Source organism: Pleurodeles waltl, chromosome 3_1 (genome assembly GCF_031143425.1).
Source record: "Pleurodeles waltl isolate 20211129_DDA chromosome 3_1, aPleWal1.hap1.20221129, whole genome shotgun sequence".
Lineage (NCBI taxonomy): Eukaryota > Metazoa > Chordata > Amphibia > Caudata > Salamandridae > Pleurodeles > Pleurodeles waltl.
This window is the reverse complement of record NC_090440.1, coordinates 618,605,130-618,627,360: the sequence shown is the minus strand read 5'-3', so window position 1 is coordinate 618,627,360 and position 22,231 is coordinate 618,605,130. Positions and strand designations below refer to the sequence as shown.

Genomic DNA, 22,231 nt, shown 5'->3' with positions numbered 1-22,231 from the left:
TGAAAAGAGTGCCAAATTTAAAGATGGCTTTTATGACAATTGGTCTCACCAGAAATGGAGGGCATTTTAGCCAAGTATGGGTGTTTGTGAGTGTGCAGCACTTTGTGCCATCAAATGGGAGCAAGGCTTGTTCTGTGACTATTGGGTAATTGGCGTTGGGTATTGATATTGGGTGATCAACCTTTACAGAGCCCTTGTACAGTGTGGCATGAGTGATGGACCACTTTGAAGCCTAGGTAACATGATAACCTTCAGTTATTTTCACCTTACGACTGACCCTGGGAACGTCACATATACATTCACTGTTTTTGTCAATTATGTTTCCAAAGCCATCCTTTTTAGGTATGTACTTTGTGAAAGTCAACACTGATTTGAACCTCTATTAAATGAAAAAATGTTATGGTTTCCTAAGTTGCAAGACTTTGAGAGATTCAGTCAGACAACATGATGAAAGATGGAGAAGCAACTTTGGCCAATAAATGCATCAGCTTGATATTGTGTCAAACTTCCCCAAGAAATCGAATGCAGGACTATACCTGGACATTCTTCTCAAATACAAAAATGTTATCAAATAATGAGTTTGCATCATGCTTCCCTGCCATTGGCACCATCAACACTGAAAACTCTCAAAAGATAGGCTAATGTTTCAAACACCAATGCAAATGTCAAGAGTGAACACAGACAACCTTGCCTAATTCCCCACTGAACCAACCAAAGGGAGGAAATCATAGTTCATCATCAACCACCAAACACAGGTGTTCGACCTGTCAGCCCCAAACCTTATGCCTTACTCTCTGAGCACTTTACCACTGCTAACCAGTGTTAACATGTGTGTGTGCTCACTCCCTAAAACAAGGTAAACACTGGCACACACCCAATTAGCACCTTTAATTTAATGATACGTTGCTAGGACAGTGGTATTGCATGTGCCGAGGGCCTGTAAATTAAATGCATATAGTGGGCCTGCAGCAGTGATTGTGCCACCCACTTAAGTAGCCATTTCAAACATGTCTTAGGCCTACCAGTGTAGTCTGTGTGTGAAGTTTTAGGCTGACATTTTGACCAGGCCAAAAAAATAAATCTCATGCCAGGCCTAAATATTCCTTTTTAATACGTACAAGTTACCCCAAGAATAGGTCCTAAACAATCCACAGGGTGCAGTGTAGTTAAAATGGTGTACATGTATGTTTAAGCTGTACACGTCCTGATAATGAAAACCACTTAAGTGCCTTCTTGTTTTTTTTTTTTAACCATTGCAAAGCCTACGTCTCCCACAGCATAACATTGGATTACCGTATTACATTTAATAAGAGATAACTTTCCATTGGGAGCAGGTAGGAATGTCAAGTTCAGTGTCTACAGAATTGTAATTTAAAACCCTAATTTAATGGTAAAGCCGGATTTTAAGTTCCGAAAATGTCACTTTTAGGACTTAGAACTTTTAGAAAGTTGACATTTTTTTGTCCCAACACTTTGGTGCCTGAAGTCTGTACACTGGCTCACATGAGTAGGTGTAGCTGGCAGCTATAGTCTTTGTGTATTGCTTCCTGACAGTGAGACAAAGTGGGAATAGGTTGGTAGGATGAGCCATCTCTGTCTTGATGAGGGGGAGGAGCTGTCACCTAGCCCACTTGCACATCCAAAAGGCTCTGCTTGGGCACACTCACAAAGGGATTGACACTAGTCTTTTGTGTCCCCAGACACTCTGGGGCCAGAGAAGGGAGACATGACATTTCACCTTTGGTGGTGGAAACCTCCAGAACCTTCTCCTACCTCAAATCTCACATCAAGAATGAATATTAGACCCTTAGACCAAACACTTCGGTACACATCTGGACCTGTGGAAGAGTTGGAGGAGGGACTGTTGTGCTGCTCTACTGCACTAATAACTGCTACTTTGCTGCCCTGCTACTTTCCTGCCCTTCAGTCATGCTGCCTGAATGAAAAGGACTGGAACTGCATCTTGAACCCAGGATCACCAGAGTGACTTCAAGGGCTAGTTTGCTGGACTCCTCAGGGAAAGATACGGCTCCAACCACCTGAAGCCAGCACCTGGACTCTGCCGGCTGTGAGTTTTGCCCCCTAAGTAGTGCCACCCCAATCCTAGACTCTTGGAAGTATGCCTGAAAGTGCTCTGCTAGCCCAGCTGAACCGATGCAGCATGATGCTTCGCAGCTCCACACTGGAACTGCTGTTGTGTGGTGCATGTTTGATACAGGACCCCAAAGCTCTTTGGAACCACTAATGCATGATACGTTCTCGATGCAAGACCTCACAGCGCAGCCCCTCAACTCCTTGGAACTTCCAGCAGCGGCATCCTCATCGCAGCACCTCACATCGCAGCCCAACAGCTCCCAGGAATTAACACGGCATGATGCCTCCTGGATGCAGGACCTCTCATCATAGTCCCATAGCTTCCAGGAATCACTACTGTTCGAGTCATCTGAACTGCTTTTGTTAGATGGATCTTCTAGATGGAATTTCTCAGTGCTTCGCAACCAGTAGCACGGTTCATTTCAGCCTGCGGTCTATTGCAGTTGGCCTGAACTTGTGACTTTGCCCCAGTCTGGCGCAACCAGATAAACACAGCTGGCTTTTTGTGCTTTTCGGCACTATTTTCACTTAAACATTTAAAATTGCATTTTTCCGGTTCTTCTGATTGGATATTTGTTGCTTTGCTGTCAAATAATGTATTACATTTTATTCTATATTTCTAAATTGTTGTGGTATTTTTTTGTGTTGAGTTGTCACTTTATCATTGTTTGAAGTGTTGCATAAATACTTTACACATTGCCTTCTAAGTTAAGCCTGCCTGCTCTGTGCCAAGCTACCAGAGGGTGAGCACAGGATAATTTGGATTGTGTTGTGACTTACCCTGACTAGGATTGTGGTCCCTAATTGGACAAGGGTATATAACTCTGCCAACTGGAGACTCCATTTCTAACATGGTGGAAATGCAAAAGCATGGGCTCTACAGACGTGACCATGCTCATGTACACTGTGTCCATCAGAGCCTCTTCTGACTTAGTGCTGGAGGTAAGACTTGCTCGATGATTGAAATTATACTTTGAAAATAAGAGGCCAGCTGTTCACACCAACCAAGCAATGGTTGTTGGACTCCTGCACAGACCTTGGGGGACATAACGTTTTTAACCACTTTAAAAAATGTATTTGATTTATTTTCTGCTACCTCTATCTTTCCTTCAAAATAGAGCTTCTTATCTCTTTTGACTGGGACATATTATTTTCTCAGTACTCTCTTATATAGGACTTTGTTGTTGGCTCTATAGTCTTTCCGTCACTCTCTTTCCAGCATCTTACATCACTTTTTCTTTTCCCTGACAGTATCTGTGAACCAGGGAACTGACTGCTTATTTCTGCAGGGTGCACATCGCAAGGCGGGCACCAACTTACTGGTCATATTTTGGATCCAGCTATCAAGCAATCTTCCACCACTGAGCCTGAGAAAGAGGGGGAACCTTCTTCCTACACTGAGCCTGAGAGAGAGGGGGACCCTCTTCCAGAAAGCGGTATGCATTCCAATTGATTGCCTCTATGAAATGCTCTTGACATGCACAGAGCTCTGACTATCAAATCTTGTGCTTTCCGTAAGACAGGCCATCTGAATTAAATCAAATTGTGATCTGTCCAGACTTGCGGAGCGGGTTCACCAATCTGGAGATTGACATTAGAGAAAATTTGGTCCAGCACAGGTCCTGCTTGATGCGTGGGACTAAATATGTGTTAGGTAAGTTCAAGTAATAACATAGTGTCTAGTAGTGTAAACACCTCTTTTATCTTCTGTTAGATCCATATGCAAATTAAGATCTCTCAATACCATGAAGTGTGCGTGCCTCAGGGCCAGGTGTGCTAGAGCATTGCCCAGGGAATTAAGAAAGGGTCCTGCAGGGCCCATGGGTCTGTATATTAATACCCTGCAATGGATTGATGAAGCAACAGTGAGTGACAGAAGCCCAGCACTTCAGCTCCATTTAGGTCTTCAATTAGGATCATTAGGCAGTTGTAATTTTCCCTATATACTACCGCTACCTCTCATCCCTTTCCGCTGAGGTGGACCTTTTTGAGTATTTTGCAGCTTTTAAATATAGTTGTCGCAATTGAGGGGTTGAAAGTCTCTGATAACCAGATTTCAGTCCAAAACAGCATATCCAGTTGTTCTTCACATAAAAAAAATCTAAGGTTTTGGTATCATGCTTCTGCAACGACTGAACAATAATCAAGGATGCTGAGAACTGTGTGTTATTTTCACTAACCTGTGGGGTAAGGACTAATTTCTTACCACGCGGGGCAGGATTTGCTTGAAAGCCACATTGAGTACATGAATGGCCATGCCTCAGTGTGAGTGGTGGGATTTGAAAATCACATTTTTCTACAGGAGATAAACTATAACATGGGGAGTAAATATGCAGGATGCCCCCTGGTAGGCTACGGGCAGAGTGGCTGGTGCTGGACACTGTTGGGATGCTGACGAGTGCAGACAGGCTTGCCTTTGACTCGCTAGTGGTGCGCTTGCTTTGTGCGTCGGCTGCGCATCCACAAAGCAGCTCCAGCTTTAAGCATATGGCCTTCTTGATAGCTAGAGCGTCAAAAAAAGGTACCTCTAGTTGCCACCTAGAGGGAAAAATGACTGACTTCCATACTGATGAATTATAGCTGCTCCCAACTGCCCTTAACTTTGTTTCTTAAAAGCCCCCAAGTTGTGCAACATAGTGGGGTAAAACAATCAGGCAATTTAACACCGTTTTTAAAAATTCAGTTTAAAACAAATAACAAACACGTGCAAAATGAAAGCAAACCTACAGCTGGCGCATCCCTGCAGTGGGCCCAGCTTTAAGCATATGGGCTTCTTGACAGCTAGAGCTCGCACTGCCGAAAAATACCCCTCTAGCTGTCACTGTGAGGGAAAAATGGCCAACTTCCCTATTAATTAATTTTTGCTGCCCCCAACTACCCTCGACTTTATTCCTGAAAAGCCCCCAAGTTATGCAAAGTAGTGCAATAAAACATTCAGGCAATTCAACACTTTTTTTCTAAATGAAGTTCTGAAAGCAATAACGAGCATGTGCAAAAGCTGCCATACATGGCACAACTACTGGTACAGGTGCTGCCTGAAGGGGCACCATTACTGTCCCTTTAGATGTGTACCAGGGCATGATGATTGGCAGAGCAACTCTCTGACCTAAAAATGTTCACTGACACAATAGTTGTCTAGGGGTATGATTACGGTCACTATGGCTGTTTGATTAGGCCAGGGTGTTTGACACTGTATCTGGTTCACTGCCAGATGATTATGGTCAGAGCAACTCAGTGAGTAAGACTATTTACAAATTCAGCCGCTGCCTGATGTGGCATGATTACTGTCAAAATGACTGTAGGATGGGCACATTACTTGTGTCCCTGTAGCTGTCTAACAATGCACGATTACTGGCATTGCAACTCTCTGAAGAAGACAGCACAGGGACATGAGTGTTGTCACTGTAGTTGCCATAGGGGGCATGCTTACTGTCTTTAGTGGCATAGGTACTGGCATTATAGGTGTAGAAGAGGCAATATCTATGCTGCTGTAGCTGTCCAATGGGGACTAATTAAGTTACTCACTCAGTGGCACAATTACATTAAAAAAGAGGGCATGCTTACCACCCGAGCAACTCACTGTGGACGACTACAGGCGAAGAAGCTGCCTGATGTGGCATGATTACCCCCAGCATAGCAGCCTGAGGGGGTGATGGTTACTGTCACCGTAGCTGTGTGATGTGGCATGATTACTGTCACTATTGGTGCCTTAGTAGGGTCATGATAACTGTCACTATAGGCGCCTGAGGGGGGCCTGATTTCTAGCACAAATAGGGCTGTGACAAATGCACATGGGCATTGCTGTTATCTTTCTACCCCATTGCTATAGCACATAGGCCCTCATTCCGACCAGACTGGCGGTGCTTCAGGGGCTACCGCCGCGGTCAGAAAAGGGGAACCGGCGGTTTCCCGCCGGTTTTCCCCTGCCCCAGGGAATCCTCCATGGCGGCGCTGGATTCCGACCCCCTTCCCGCCAGCCTGTTCCTGGCGGTTTACACCGCCAGGAAGAGGCTGGCGGTAACGGGTGTTGTGGGGCCCCTGGGGGCCCCTGCAGTGCCCATGCCATGGCATGGACACTGCAGGGGCCCCCTAACAGGGCCCCACAAAGATTTTCAGTGTCTGCCAAGCAGACACTGAAAATCGCGACGGGTGCCACTGCACCCGTCGCACGCCTTCAACTCCGCCGGCTCCATTCGGAGCCGGCTTCCTCGTTGAAGGCGCGTTCTCGCTGGGCCGGCGAGCGGCCTTCTGGCGGTCGCCCGCCGGCCCAGCAGGAAAGCCAGAATGGCCGCCGCGGTCATTCGGCGGCTCCCGCCGGGCGTGCGGTTACCGCCGCTGGCGGGAGTCAGAATGACCCCCATAGTGTAGCCTGGTAGTAAAACGATACTTCGAAACGTTTTAAACTAGCAACATTATGAAAAGAGTTTTATGTTATCCACTCTCCTTGGATAGACAGGAAAACTCAGACTCATAAATATCGATCAGTACATATGAACACAAGATACAGTACATATGATCAGTACATATGAACACATCTGCATGAGATGTTGACAGCATAGTTGATTTCAATATTTTACAGCTGCAAACAGAGCTAACCACACCACGATGGTAGAACTCCTCACTTTAAATTTTATGTGCACGGATCCTCTTAAATTTACAAAGTTGAGAGTAAACTCTGCTTTGATAGGAAAATTCATAGACATTTCTTCTAAAATGGGAGAAAAATGACTTGTTGCTTGGACACTGCTCAGTTGCGCAGACCGCTCTGCCTGACCTACCTCCACGTGGTACTGGGAAGTCTCCTGCATGATGATGTTAGAGTTAGAGTACTTCTTTCTTTGCTCTGGAAGAGAAAGGCACAAAAGGCACATTAGATATTGCTCAACAGGCTCAGTCTGAAACTACACATCACCAAGTGGTGTTTCTTCTCCACTTTCCTCTTCCCCCACCCATCTGCTCCTGTCCTCAACGTACACCAGCGTGCAACAGGAGGCCCTGGCTATAGAATAAAGCAGGAGATGGATACACCATTCATAAGCCTGCAAACCTGAAATAACCTCTGGGATCAAAGAGCTAGGAAAGGTGGCCGTCTATCTGTTTTACTCCCTCCTCGTCAAACTGGTGGTGTGCTCCTAAAAGAAGCTTCAGGAGGCCCAGTAAATGAGAATCTCATCTTTGCCACACATGTTATTCCACCCGTAAGCCTGTCTTGAGACAACATTTAACAATAAGTGGATCAATGAATAATGCTCGCATTTCAATACCTGAGATATATCTGCTGCACCCATCAGTATAATAACACAGGCAGGCGTGCTACATGCATTTTACCCAGCTGCTGTATAAAGGCATACACTTATTGAAAATTACCAATCATATTTCTGCGATGGATCCTGGTCTTAGCAGACATTGTTAGTGGAGTGCAGGATTGACCAGGTGGGGAGAACACTTAGTAATAAAAACAATACTGAGAAAGAAGACCTGGCACTGGTGGGAGAAGTCTAAATGCTGTGCCAACTCGGTAGGTAGCCGGAGAGTCCTGCCACGCCCTGGCTGGGCATGATTCAATGTACGATCAATACAGATAGACTCAGTGAAGCTGCCCAAAGGGTGGGGAAAATAATTAGATGGCTTTGTAAGCTGGAGGAGTCCCTGAGTCTCACTAAGGGAAATGTCAGACCTAAGGAGTACAGATATGTTTCTAATGCACTCTCAAATAATAATAATGTGCAGAATCCAGTTAAGTCTACAGTTGTCTGTGAGTGCTACTGAGTAACAGTCCTTTCTTAAAGGAGTGGTAAGAGAAGGATGGCCTGTCAAACTTCACGGTGGTTTGACCAGCTTAAAAACTTTCAGTGGGAGAGTGTGCAAGGCTAAGTTGAAACATTACAAACATCCAGAAAATCCAGATAACTACTTTGGATTGTCAGGCAAGGTGTAAGCGAACTATTTCATAGGTAAGAGAGTAGAAATAAACTGAAAAACTGTATTCTTCATCTTGCTTCATCAATAATTCCACTTCATTGGTAAAACGTTCTGCAGCATCCCCAAGCATTAAACTGGGCCATGAACCTTACTACCCACATACTGGAGTGAGGCAACTGTCAGATTTAAATACCTACTTATCTAGCTTCACAAGAAGATCATTCTACCATTATAATTACATTTGTATCCAATATTTATGCCACAACTCTGCACTGGTGTTGCTACCTAAAACATTGGTGTGGTGCACGTAAATGTCAGGAAGTGGTGTCAACCATATTTAAGCATGGGCTCACAGGACACGCTGCACCCAGACGCTTTCTAATAAGTATTTAAGATGTGTACAGTGCAAACCTTTCCTGACACCCAAGATTACTCAATCACCACCTGTAACAACATGCCTGTAGTTCTTATTAAGAAACATGTTATATTTTCTCCTTATGCCTGTTCTCATTAGAGTCGTCTGAAGTGCCAAACGTTTCTCACAGATAGCACGAGACTTGGAAAGAATTCATGGCGTTGAAAATGTGGCATTTGTGTGGGAATTGTCTTAACTTTTCACGTATGTTCATAACCTGGATATATGAATAGCTACAAACCAGTATTCCCATGCTCTGCTGCAAATATAGGTGAAAGCAAAAGACATTACACGCATAAGCAAGACTGGAGTTTAACAAATTAAAAACACATATGTTTTTTTCCGATTCCTTCTCAGGAGCAACCCCTAAATGTGGAGCTCTCTTCCAGAAGAAATTAGATAACAGGCACTCCATCAATTCCACAAATTGATTATTCCTCTCCAAACCTTAGCAGTACTTGGGATCCTCAGCTCCTAAGACCCTCCCAGTGCTGTGTCTTTCGTGTCCCCCCCTTACCTACGCCTTTAGCTTTAATTTTCATCTCTGAAAGGCATTCATGCTAGACAACTCTTTTCTGCCCTGTACGTGCCAAAACTGTTCAGCTTAAACCCATCTTCATCCCCTCTTCCTCTTCCCCTCCTCTAGCTACCTCCTCCTCCTCTTAAATGCTCCCACCCTCTTTTTAACAACCCACCTATCTCTTTCTGACTTCTTGTCTGTCTCCCCTTGTCTGTAAACTTGTGTCTCTCTATGTTACGGCTCACGTTGAAAAATCTGTTAAACTTAAATTAGGAGCTTACACTTCTCACTTGTTTTATGTTAGTGGAGCAGACCTGTTTCACGACATGGTTTGACAGAATCATGTAAAGTGAATCAAACAATTAAATAATCAGGTAATTGAGTAATAGACTGCATGTGGGAGGCTGTGTGTATGTGTTTTTCTGAAGGAACATGAGCATACTTATCTATGACAAATGTGAGTAAGCGCTCAGAGATACCTGAGCACATGGAGGCCTTGACTGTCATTTCACGTGGCATACTTTGTATGAATTGACACTACTCTGTCTAACATGTGGGGTAAGGCATGTGGCAATGATTGGGAGAGTTTCAGGGTTTCCATAAAGCCCACTTTTGGCCGACCTCAAGAGTGCACTACACATATTTATCCCGTGTTTCGGGAATTAGCAAAAAAAACATACTGCTCAACCATTCAGTGACAAAGGTGTTTTGACTGTTTGTCCGCTGTCTCTAGATTTAAACTAGATTAATTTACTGTTACATTAAACTAAATTTGTTATTTATCTGTAATAATCAAATGTACTACTGAGTGAATCTGAATGAACCACTATTACTTTCTACCATTTCGTAAGTACAGCACAATGGGAAAGACAACTGACATGAGAGATGCTCGCTGTGTGGCAGTGGTAGGATATGCCTCTCAACTATTGGATAAAGTATGGGCAATAATTCAGCAGGGTAAAGTTAAAAACCATTGCCACACACCGCTGCAGAAGACAGGAGCTAGCTGGAGGGTAATGCAACATCTTACTGTAGTTCAAAGCCCCCCTTCCCCTCAAAATCTTACAAATTCTTAATAGTTCTAAAAAGGAAAGAGAGAGAAAGAGAAGGACGGGAAAACTAACAGAAAAAAAGAATAACGGGAGGGATGTGAAGGAGTGAAAAACGAGGGTATGGAGTTAATTCATATGGAACAAAAAGATTTTAAAAACCTAAAGGAAATGGGGGCTTACTAGTATAGGAAAAAATGAGAAAATGAAAAAAGGAATCAAAAAGAGAAAAGGAAATGCGGTGAGAGGGGCCAGGTAAACCGCAGAAAGGAAAAAAACACATTGAACATTAAAAAATACACCTGGAACAAGATTTGCTAAATTATTACAAACTGCATTTGGAGATGGCTGCTGCAGATTAGTGTGCCTCCTTGGTGGCCATATTTGAATGCAATTTACTGTGTTTCATCAAATCCTGTCTAAAGATAGGTGACATTGAGGCACATTTATCCACAGTGCCCATCCCTTGAATCGTACTTGTTAAAATAGACAACATATCTTTGAAAATGCTGCTCATCTGGCGTTGGGGGTGCAAACGGATGGTGGGTGGTAGGTGGGAAAGTGGGGGCTAAAAGTAAGGAAAGGATGAACGAGAGGGGAAAAGAGGGAGCAAGGAAACAGAGAGGAAATAATCTCTCCCATGTACTGTACTTTAAAGTAAGGTCAGGCATCATCAGTGAAACAATATATCATCCAATCAAATCACTATGAAACTAAAATACTCCTGAGAGGGACAAACAGAAAAATAATTGTGAAAGCATTGATTCAGGATCAATGAAGTGAGAAAGACATCAAAGTTTTCCAATCATGAGCAAGAGGCTGATACAAAGCTAACTGTGGGACCCAATTTAAAGTTTGGCGGATAGGTACTTTGGGCCTCATTACGACCGCCAGGGTCACCGACCACGGAAGCACCGCCAACAGGCTGGCGGTGCTTCCAATGGTATTCCGACCGCGGCTGTAAAGCCGCGGTCGCCCAGCCGGGTCCGGCGGTTTCCCGCCGGATTTCCCACCGGATTTCCCGCCGGATTTCCCACCGGATTTCCCGCCGGATTTCCCGCCAGATTTCCCCCGGCTGGGAGAATCCTACATGGCGCCGCTGCTTGCAGCGCCGCCATGGGGATTCCGACCCCCTTCCCGCCAGCCTGTTTCTGGCGGTTTTCACCGCCAGAAACAGGATGGCGGGAACGGGTGTCGTGGGGCCCCTGGGGGCCCCTGCACTGCCCATGCCACTGGCATGGGCAGTGCAGGGGCCCCCTAACAGGGCCCCAGCAGGATTTTCACTGTCTGCTTTGCAGACAGTGAAAATCGCGACGGGTGCAACTGCACCCGTCGCACCCCTGCTACTCCGCCGGCTCCATTCGGAGCCGGCTTCATTGTAGCAGGGCCTTTCCCGCTGGGCCGGCGGGCGCCCTTTTGGCGGTCGCCCGCCGGCCCAGCGGGAAAGCCAGAATGGCCGCCGCGGTCTATTGACCGCGGAGCGGTCTTTCGGCGGCCAGATTTTGGCGGGCGGCAACCGCCGCCCGCCAAAGTCATAATGAGGGCCTTTTTCACAAACATAACAGATATCCAGTCAGCCTTATTACAAGTGAATTGTATACAGGGCACCCTGTTTTATGGTATAAATTGTTTTGACAGGTCTGTCTATATTTACCCATATGTACATTTTGCTCATTTTACCTGTGTGTATCAATTTTAATGTTGTCTTTAGTGTACAAATGAATGAAAAATTTCCTAGTGTGAAGGAAACTTTCAATTCTATTAAGGACACAGAGGCTAGGATTATGCAGTCCTTTCTTCACTTTTATTAATTACATCAAGTTCAAAGTTCAACATAGAAAAAAGAGAAAGAAAACATATGTAAACTGCAAATCCCATGATGCTCCATCGTCGCCATGGTGACCGATAACCAACCCTGTCCTCGTCCGATAACCATATAACTGTCAGACAATCTCCATCCTTCCTCTTCTTCACTTTAGGAAGTTAAGTTCGAGCAGCCTCAATCTGACTTCCCATCTCCTGCAAAATAAGTAGATGTGAGACATCTATCGTCCACCATTGAGGTATCCATATAAACATGCTAAACGTACAATTGTCAACAAGAGGGTGACTTCAAATAATCAACTAGAACCATTGATTCTTAAATATTCGAACATTTTTGAGTTACAGGAAATTTATCCATAAAGATAATCAAACTATCTCAGTCTGTTGAAAAACCATCACAGTATCTCGTAGAAAGAAATGGAAAAAATACACCTCTGAAAATGGCGACCATTCATGTTTACGCCTCGAGGAAAAACACTCCTTCAAACCCAAATTCCAGGTGGGGATACTGAAAGTATGAGGGAGGGATAATCCTCACCTCCGTGTTCTTAATAGAATTGCAAGTTTCCTTCACAATAGCTAGGACATTTTTCATTCGACGTCAGGATCGGAGGCGAGGATTATGCAAGTTCATAGCTTTCTCACTGCCAAAGATGCAGTTTCATCTATTGGCTTAAAACTGAATTTTTTTAAAACCGAAGATGATGACTAGTCAGCCGCAATCATGATATCCTCCAATCTACCACCAACCTGAATAGCTTTAGAAGCTGTCACCACTCTGGTAGAATAAACGCATACATCAATGCCCACTTCTGTCATGATCCATCTAACTCTTCTAGCAATCGTGGGTGTAGAAACCGCTCTAAATGGTTTCTCAATAGTGATCAATAATTGTCTCTCCCCCAGAGGTCTGCTCTACTCTGTCATTTCCTCATATGCTTTCAGACACCTCACCACTGAAAGCCTGGGATGGAATTCAAAACTAAGATAAGATACTGACATGGTACTTGTTTTAGTCCTCCTCGAGATAGTAAACGTTACCCCCTCGGGGTAAAAACCCTCGATGATATGTCCAAAGCCCGGACATCTGAAACCCTTTTGCAGGAAACCAGACACAGTAGAATAACCAATTTTGCTGAAATCTCCTTCCTGGAAAGAAAATGGTTATCCTGCCAAGGTTAAATAAAATGTAAAACTGTATTGGGACATCCCATAACGCTGAGTATCTGTGCGCAGGAGGTCTTGACAATCTGACTAGTTTGCTTACCCAGGGGTGTTCACCCACCGGTAAATTGTTGACTTGGCTGTGCCCTGCTGAAATGGCTGATCTGAATGAGTTAATCGTATAATAGGCTAATCCTCACATATATATAGAGTTCCACCAGAAAGTTGACTATGAGAGTGACAGGTGCCCCAACGGGATCCACCTGTTGTTCCAGACACCAGTGGGACCATCGATTCCAGGCCGATCTATACCTCTTAATTGTGCCTGGTGCCCAGGATTGCCTGATAAGGTCGTTAGCGTCTTGTGAAAGTTGCAAGTCTTGTCAACGTTCCCTGAAATCCTCCAAGCCATGAGGTTGAGGTTCCCACCGGAGGGTGTTCACAACCAATCGGGTACCGAAGGATCCGTGGTGACACTGGTAATTTCAGAGGAGCAATAAACGACAGCTCAAACAGGGTAGGAAACCACCCCTGTGCCTTTCACACCGGTGTAACCAGTATCAGAGATGCTTTCTGCCTCCTGACCTGAGCCGCTACCCTCGAAATCCAAAGAAACAGAGAGAAAGCATATCCCTGAAATTTTTACCAATCCTCTAGAAATGCATCCACTGCCTCTGCTCCCGGATCCGGTCTCCAGCTGAAATACCAGGGAAGCTGAGCGTTGAACCTGGATGCGAACAGATCCACCTCGCAGGGATACCAATGTGCCATCAGGGGTTAAACAATTGATGGATCCAGTCGCCAATCGCTGTAGTACTTGAGATTACGGGAGTTCCAGTCCCCCACCAAATTCTGTTGACCGCGAAGGTACTCTGCCGTCACCGTGATCCGTTTCTACAGACAATAATGCCAAAAATCTTTGGCCAGGTCCGCCAGGACTCTGGAGCGTGTGCCGCCCAGCTTGTTGATGTATTGGACCGCCAACGTGTTGTCCATTCTTAAGACACACCAAGATGCTTTGTCTTGTGTTAAAGAACGGATCGCAAATGAACCCGCCAGGAGTTCCAAGCAATTGATATGGAGATCCAGTTCGTCCTGCTGGCGTTGGATTCTATTACCATGTCTGGGAGGGATCCAAAGATTGCTCTCCCGTTTCATGCCTCCATGTGGTTCAATCACCAAGTAATCTCCAACCTAGCCTCCGCAGATAGTTCCATCAGCTCTGAGTAAGTGAAGCCCCTCCGGAGATGAGCTGCCTTGAGCCGTTGGAGGGCCCAGTAGAAGAGGGGCCCCAGGATGATCACATGAATGGACGAGGATAAGAGACTCACTATCCTGGCAACCTGCCACAGGGAATTCCTGTCCCTCCTGATCACTCTCGTAAGTTCCTTCTTGATTTTGGAGATCTTGTCCTCCGGAAGGCTCAGAGTAGCCCAGACCGTGTCTACTAGGAAACCCAGGAAAATCGTGGACTGGGCTGGGGCGGACAAAGCATCGACTTGTCCCTGTCGATCACAAACCCACGGTCCTGAAGCAACACAATAGTTGTGTTCAAATAATTAAGCAGTTGCCCCGGTGACTGGTCCATCAGGAGGATATCGTCTAGATAAATGATGAACCTGATGCCCCGTGTTCTCAGGATCTCTACGACCGGCCTCAGAAGCTTTGTGAAACACCACAGAGTGGAAGACATGCCAAACGGTAGGCACTGGAACCCGTATACCTGATCATGCCACTGAAACTGCAGAAAATGTCGATGTGGAGAGAAAATGGGAACTGTCAAGTATGCCTCCTTTAGGTCCAAGCGGACCAACCAATCTCCTTGGAGCAAAATATCCCTGAGGAGATGGATACCATCCATCCTGAAGTGACGTAGACTATCCATTTGTTGAATTACTTGAGATTTATCACTGGGCGGAAACCCTTGTCTTTCTTCTCGACCAGGAATATGTTGCTCAAGAAACCCATTGGGTGCAGGGACATCTGTACTATAGCCCCTTTGGAAAGAAGTTGTTGAATCTCTGACTACCAACTAGGACGCTTGCAAATTAAATTGAATGAGACAAGGTCTTACTCGTTGAGTAGGGGAACTGCAAAACTCTATGTGGAAACCCAAGACTGTCTCCAGGTCCCGGGGATCAGAGGTAATCCGCTCCCAGTTCCTTACAAACAATGCCAATCTCCCTCCTAGATTTAGAGGGGAAAAAAAGGGACGCTTACCAACAGTTCCTCCTGAGGTGCCATAGCCTCCTCTGGCTGTCTGGGATGGTCTACCTCTCCTGGCACCTCTATTGGGAAGAAGACCCCTTGTCTGCCTTCACTCCAGTCGTAGTTCCAGTGGGCTTGGAATCTGGAGACGTCTGACTGTAGAGCGCAGCCGGAGGAGCGACCCCTGCCTCTTCCGGCCCACTGAAAAACCTTCCCCAGGAATTTATTTTTCATGGATGACTGCGCCTTATCTAACGCAGAACTAGTCGCCACAAACTTCCCCAGCTCCTTAACACACGGGTCTCTGAAGAGATTGCCTTGCGCCACTGCTCCCGCTTCTGAGTTGGACAACTCCCCCAGTTTGGGATCAATTTTTATCAGAAGGATCTATGCCTCTCAGCCGAGATGGCGCAATTAGCGTTACTGAGCAAACAGACCGCTCATTGCGCCCAGCCTGCGACAATGTCCATCTGTAAAGGGGCCACAGAATGTTTGGAAACCTCCACCATTTCAATGATCTTGGTGTTTGGACCCAGGACACCCAAAAGTTTATCCTGGCAAGCCCGCCAGGAGCGAGCGATACCCTTCTTTGGATCACGCATATATTTGGAAAATAATGTACACAATTTAGGGTCAATGGAGGGGGTTACAGCCACCTTCTCCTCCAGTGCCGGTCTGGGGCACTCCGCTCGCAAGCGAGCTCTCACCTCCTTGTCCAGGGGATGGCGAATGGCCTTGGCCACATAAGCTGCCACCTTGGTTTCCGGCACCAACTCAGAAGACCTGGATGATATATGTCTTTTGGTTCGAACATGTCTGACTCATCTGGCCCATCCTCCTCAAAACTAGAGGTGGTCGTCAATGGGCACCAAGGCCTGCCCAAATCACGCCCCTCCTCCGATGATCCCTCTTCATCGGAGTCAACTCCCCCCTTCATCCCCCAGAACGGGGAGATCCCTGGAAGAGATCCATGGCCAGGGTGGCTGCGCCACCATGCTCTCTGGGTATTACATCCTCACGGCAGGGTGTGTATTTTTAGCATGTGTGCACTCTTGTGGAACGCTTCGTGAAGCTTATCAAAGCCTTCCAGCTGCCCCACGTCATGCTTCGATTGTCTCGAGGAGGAGCCCTTGGTGGCGTTGGTAGGGCCAAACCCTATATCCCCTAATATGCCCAGGGCGTTGGACACCTGGTCCATCAGCTTGTCCACCCTCTCCTGTAGTGGGGCGAGAGCCTTCACAATGGGTTGTGAAAGGATTCTGTCAACACCTGGAGGGAGGTGACGCTGGGAGGGTCAAACCTCCTCAGCAGCCGGGAAAGGGGCATAAGCTTGGTCCTCCCCAGGATCCATGAAAAGAAACTGCCCAGGGTTAGGTTAAGTAATCACTTATTCCCCAAGGAATGTCAATAGGTCAGGGGTGGGAGCACCAGTAATCACCCTATAGATACAAGGGTAACCCCCTCGTTATACTCCAGAATATGTCAATTATGTGGGGAGTGTACAGTAAAGAACCTGGGCTCTGCCGAGTACACCAATCTTCCCACGCGGGGTTAATAATATTGACAGGCTGAGCCTGTTCCTACTGCATACACAGTGTCAGCGAGGGTTGGGAGGGCAAAGTACTGACAGGATCGCGAGGGCATGGTCCAATCCGCCCCACTAGCACCGGCGATCGTAGGGTGCGAAGAAAAGCTTCTGATGCGATCGGCGAGTGCCTGACGGAGCACAATGCAGCACAAAAGTGCACCCCTAGCAACTCAGCGCGTCCCCGCACATGCGCTCGGGCCGAAGCCCACTGCGCGACTATAATCTACAAAGGGAGGAAAAAGCAATTAACAGCCACTCTAACAGCAGCGAAAACTAGTCAGCAATAATCACAAGGCAATCTCCGGCACCCCACAAGGAAAGTTAAGGAAGCAACGACTTAACTGATGATACAGCACTGAAGAAATAGGAAGGACGGCGATTGTCTGACAGTTATATGGTTATAGGACGAGGACAGAATTGGTTTTTGGTCACCATGGCGATGATGGAGCATCATGGGATTTGCAGTTTACTGATTTTTTTTTCTTTTTTCTATGTTGAACTTTCAACTTGCTGTAATTTATAAAAGTGAAGAAAGGACTGCATAATCCTCACCTCCGGTACTGACATAGAATTTGCAATGGGCATATTTCCACATTTATTTAACTGATAATTGTATACTCTCACTTGAATGTCCAACGGGTTTTAGCTAAATACAGTATAATACAGTCATCTGAAAACATCTGCATTGTAGAGCAGCATAAACAGCTTTATAGCTGCACCTATATAAGGCTCATTAGGAAATCTATTTTACTTTTTCACCTCCCCTGCCTGTCACCCTGCACATCTACTGACCTCGCACTCATGAGTACAGTAGTGAGAATCATTAAAGAAGACCTATTTTCTATATTTTCCATATTTAAAAATAAAGATAGACAGGAAAAGAGATAGTTTTCTATCTGTATTTATCTAAAACGATCCTTAAAAAATGAAAACTGGGAGCCTATTTATATCCTAATGTACTTGTAGTAATGTTAATGGGTTGCTGGAATAATTAAAAAATGCGCTGAAGAATCAAAGAATGGATGAATGGAAGGGTGGGACGATGAATGGATAGCTAAGAGGATGAACAGGTAAAGAGAACTAATCTAGCAAGTGTTTCGCTTGCATGTATCATGCACTCAGTGTCAGCAAAGGTTTGGATCATTTTGTCAATTGGGCCTTAGTCCAATAGGATTCAGTCCTTTTAATAACCACGAATAGAACTGCGCATGTAACTTGCACCTTCGTAGAGACAGCAAGGCATGTAACATGTGGCAGAGTAAATATGACTGTAAAAAAAACTGTATCCCCATACCCAGTGACCGAGGTATAGATGTACCAAATGATTTTGCAAACCCTGCACTTCACAAAATCAGTGGGTTTATGACCGCAAAATTCCATTTTTAATGTATACAACACATTTTGTGCATTGGAAAATGTATTCGGACTTGTAAAATGGGTTCTGTGACTCATTTGGAATTGCATTTTGTAAGGGGAGTAAAAGGGGCATTCCTACCAAATTGTAGTTCGATATACAGTGCAGTCCCCCATTTCAAACCACTGTACTATTATTGGTGCCTCAAAGGAGGTAATTTTTTGCCTTGAGATTACTGGTGGCATTCTCCGGTGGAGTAACCAGTGGTGCAGGGGAACACTGCTGCTCCCCTTAATGTTTTTCCAAATGGAAAACCTTTATGCTTTTAAAAGTGAGCTCCAAAGAACATCAGCTGTGTTAAAAAAATAAAAGTTGGGAATGCAAACAAAGTGTGGTCTTTCCTGCCCCAATAATCCCTGTGTTTATAGCCGATCACAAGGTGTGTCAAATTGCAACCTTTCAATTTACCAGCCATTAGGCTGGTCATTCTACGACCCCTGCTAATGGTGAGTTTGAGAGTCAGCTTAATAGTACCTAGGTCGGTTTGCAAAGTCAGTGCAGAATTTGCATCCACTTTTTGTGACACATATATTGGTACATCTGGCCCCTTGTGAGACACATGTGTTCGATACAAATGTAAACAGATATGTTAACAAATTGTATCAACTTAATAACAAACCAGTGCCCCACTGTCAGGCATAGCACCTGCATAATCCTATACAGTGCTTAGATAGAGCCAGTGGTTTCAGGTGCTTGGCACCGGCACTTAATTGTCAACACCGGCACTAATGACATGGTGCCTCTGCCTAATTTAGAGTCAATCACAACAGCAGTTGTTTATTGTTTCAATACATATTAAAATGACTTATACAGGCTGCCAAAGCCACTCCTATAGATTTGGGGGCCTGAAATACTCGTCAGGAGTGTGATGTTTAGAAGTTGTGTTGTTATGGTAATTGGCAGTGCTGACAGTGGCAATGGGCGTTGCAAGCAGATGCGGCCTCCTGACAAGGGTCCTGGCACTTATTATTTTACAAATTAAGCACTGGCCCTAGATCATATCACACCCATAGCCCTGAGGTCAGCATCCAGCCATCCACTAGCACCTCACAGCAGTTACTGTTTATGTGAGGGAAAAGAGTGGGAAGAAAACATGGCTGCAGAAAAGGAAGGATCACAATTTGTGCGAGAGAGAAGTTTCAGATGAGAGCAGAGAAAAAGTTCATGGTTGTTATGTAGAGGTCGCAGGGGTCGCAGTTGCGATCCTCCCACTTGTGACCCCTGGCATTGTTCTTGTGACCCCCTGGACACCAAGCAGCATCAGGTTAAGATAGATCTATTTCCAGAGTGCACTTCTTTTGAAAAGAGAGCAGACTGTGGCTTGGATCCCTTAGATTGTAAGCAGCTGCACAGAAACTTAAATTTTTTCCATTTATTGAGCAACTTAGCCTCCATAGCAGTGTAGCCATTTGTCACAACTCTAGACATATTGTGTGAAATCAAGCGGGAGCAAAAGAGCTTCGTAGACAGTCAATGTTGAAAGAGGGAGCCTCTGTTAGGAAACGCTCTATGAAAATGTAATGTTGCTGGCATTTACTTTTATTTAACTGTTAAGTGCATTATTCTTAATTATGCATTGCAGCCATTCGTGTTTACAATTATTCTGCCCTGTGTTCTGAAACAAATAACCGGCCCACCAGAGTTGAGTTTCACTTCATAAACTGGAGCTGTGATAGAGACCAAAGCCTACTGATGCATGGCACCTGGATGTGGGCATCCAAAAGCCGCAGTCCAGTGATCTGCCGCAAAACAGCAGAGGCTGATCACCCTTAGAGGCATCCTGGCTCCGGTCTCCTTGATTTCTGCCCCTTTTTTCTTACACTAACAATGAGTATTGGGCTATTATTCACTATTGGTATAATACAAAAAATGACAACCCTTGCTGCAAAAATCAAGCATCATCGTCAAGTCAGGCAATGAAAGTGTCTGATTGCAGGCTCAGACACAGAGCGGCACCTACACCAGCATCAGAGAGACTTACAGAGAGTCCCAGCTCTGGCCCCCAGTGCCTCATTCTTGCAGTGCCCAGGGCTATCCCTTAATCAGGATGTCACCTCCCCATCTTCCATCTCATCAGAGGGTGGAGTCAGGAGCCTCACTGATCTCAGCCCACCCTCTGACAAGATGGATACGGTGAGATGAAAAATCAAGAACCAAAAAAGTGAAGTCTGCGCAGTAAAGACAGACAGATCTCAGCATATTGAGCTTAGAAGTAACTGTGTGCCTGCCTGAGGGTCCATGTACCAGTAGCTGAGGAGCGACTGCCATTCAGGACACTAATTGGACATAAGGGGCTGTAACAGGGCAGCATAGCATGGCCATCTTAAAAATGATATATGCCTCTGGGTAGGTAATAGCTGCATCTCTGGTATGATCGCAACCCTAATAATGTGATAACTAAAACAGACTTGTACCTTCTCTAATATTTTTTGTTATCTTATTAACCATCTTTTCAATTTTGCTTTTTTCGTACTTTTTGTTTTTTTAACTTTGGTGATGTCGCTATCTAGGATCAAAAGTCACATGACATCAGCCCCTATAATGCTACCAGAGATTATGTTATGTGATGTCACTTACCATGATGTCACCATAAGTCAAAGGGCATGTGATGTTGTTTCTGATATTTTTGGCATTATGGTGAATTAACATTCATGGACTTGTTGGGGGGAGGGAGTTTGTGCCCTAGAGGACAACAGAAATGGAAATTGACTTTCCAGTGTGAAGGAAATAAGGGAATAATTCACAATTCAATCCTATGCATGCAGATTTTTCCCTCTCCTGACAGTTTGCAGATCAAGGTTTGTGGCTCACAGGCATTCATCAGGCTGCGACACTTGCACCCTCTCTTGCAGTACACCTCTCAGTTTTTGAACTACAAAAGTGACAATATGCGTAAAATGTATGCAGTCTCATTTGAGCAGTGCTCCTGCTCTTGAAACATCACACATAGGTTATCAGAGACAGGGATATCTGTAGGAAATCATAACTGCAGCTATTTTTTTTTAAGATGATGGAGAAATGAAAGTCAAAGTAAATCACCCACACTGTTTGCTGTTTGAGTCTTGTTTGTATTTAAAAGGCCAAGGCAACATTTTCATTGCACAAACCTGATCTCAAATAAATCATAATTATTGTGTCATGTGTAATTTGTGTACATTTTATTTTCTCCTACTTATTTCGTTTGTGTAACTTTTGCCCACGGAGACTGGATTGAGCAGAAAATATCTTGCATGAACTGAGAAACTGCGACTATGCAGCAACACCACTTTGATACAGACATCTAACGACGATAAGGAACTGAAGCTTGATGGAAGAGAGAGGAAGCAAATAGCTGGTGATATGCAGATGATTGACTCTGCATGGGAAAGTGAACACAGAAGTACAATGTTAAATGAAGGAATCAGTTAATTGGTAGTGGATTAATTGGATAAAATATTTTTGGTTTTGATATAAAGTGAAGGAGCACAAAAACCTTACGAAAGAAAAATGACCTGTATAGGAATAAGAGCTGTTCCATTATGGAGGACAGAAAAGCTAAACTTTTTGTTAAACATCTGATAATATGGAGACAGGGAGTTCCTCCAATACTATTAAACAGACACCAGCCCAACTAATTAATGAACTCGAAAACGCAATCAGAACTATGGCAAAGCAATACTGGGAGATTACATCACTAACCAGATATCTGGAATGTAAAAGGATCACAGGAGAATTGCAAATAATGTTGCTACCCACATATGAGGATATGGATGAAGATTTGATAAATGAGTGGTGTGGCAAGATGGAGTAATATTCAGTGAGATTAGTGAGGACATTGACAAAACATGTGAAAAGGAAAATGGATTTATAAGCAGTAAAGATCAAGAAGATCATGAAATAATTGGAGAAATATAAAGATGACATGGTGGTAAAAGATCAGTTAGTGAAGATGGAAAAATCATTACGATGTTGAAGAAATTACTGAACAAAAAGCAAGGAAATTCACTAGAGATAGATTGGACCATCAGTATGGTTGTGTGTACACTTTCAAAAA

General features: G+C 44.8%; 1 protein-coding gene across 3 annotated transcripts in view; it reads right to left on the bottom strand.

The window, feature by feature from the left end:
• EPS8L2 (EPS8 signaling adaptor L2) overlaps nucleotides 1-22,231 on the bottom strand; it is a 323,428-nt gene that overhangs the window by 90,668 nt on the left and 210,529 nt on the right. For 2 of the 3 annotated variants that reach the window (XM_069223096.1, XM_069223097.1), the window contains one exon: nucleotides 6,873-6,937. In XM_069223096.1, the coding sequence (XP_069079197.1) occupies nucleotides 6,873-6,937 (65 nt within the window). Of the gene's footprint in view, nucleotides 1-6,872; nucleotides 6,938-11,914; nucleotides 12,020-22,231 lie in introns of all 3 variants that reach the window. The other variant, XM_069223098.1, reaches the window with a different exon arrangement.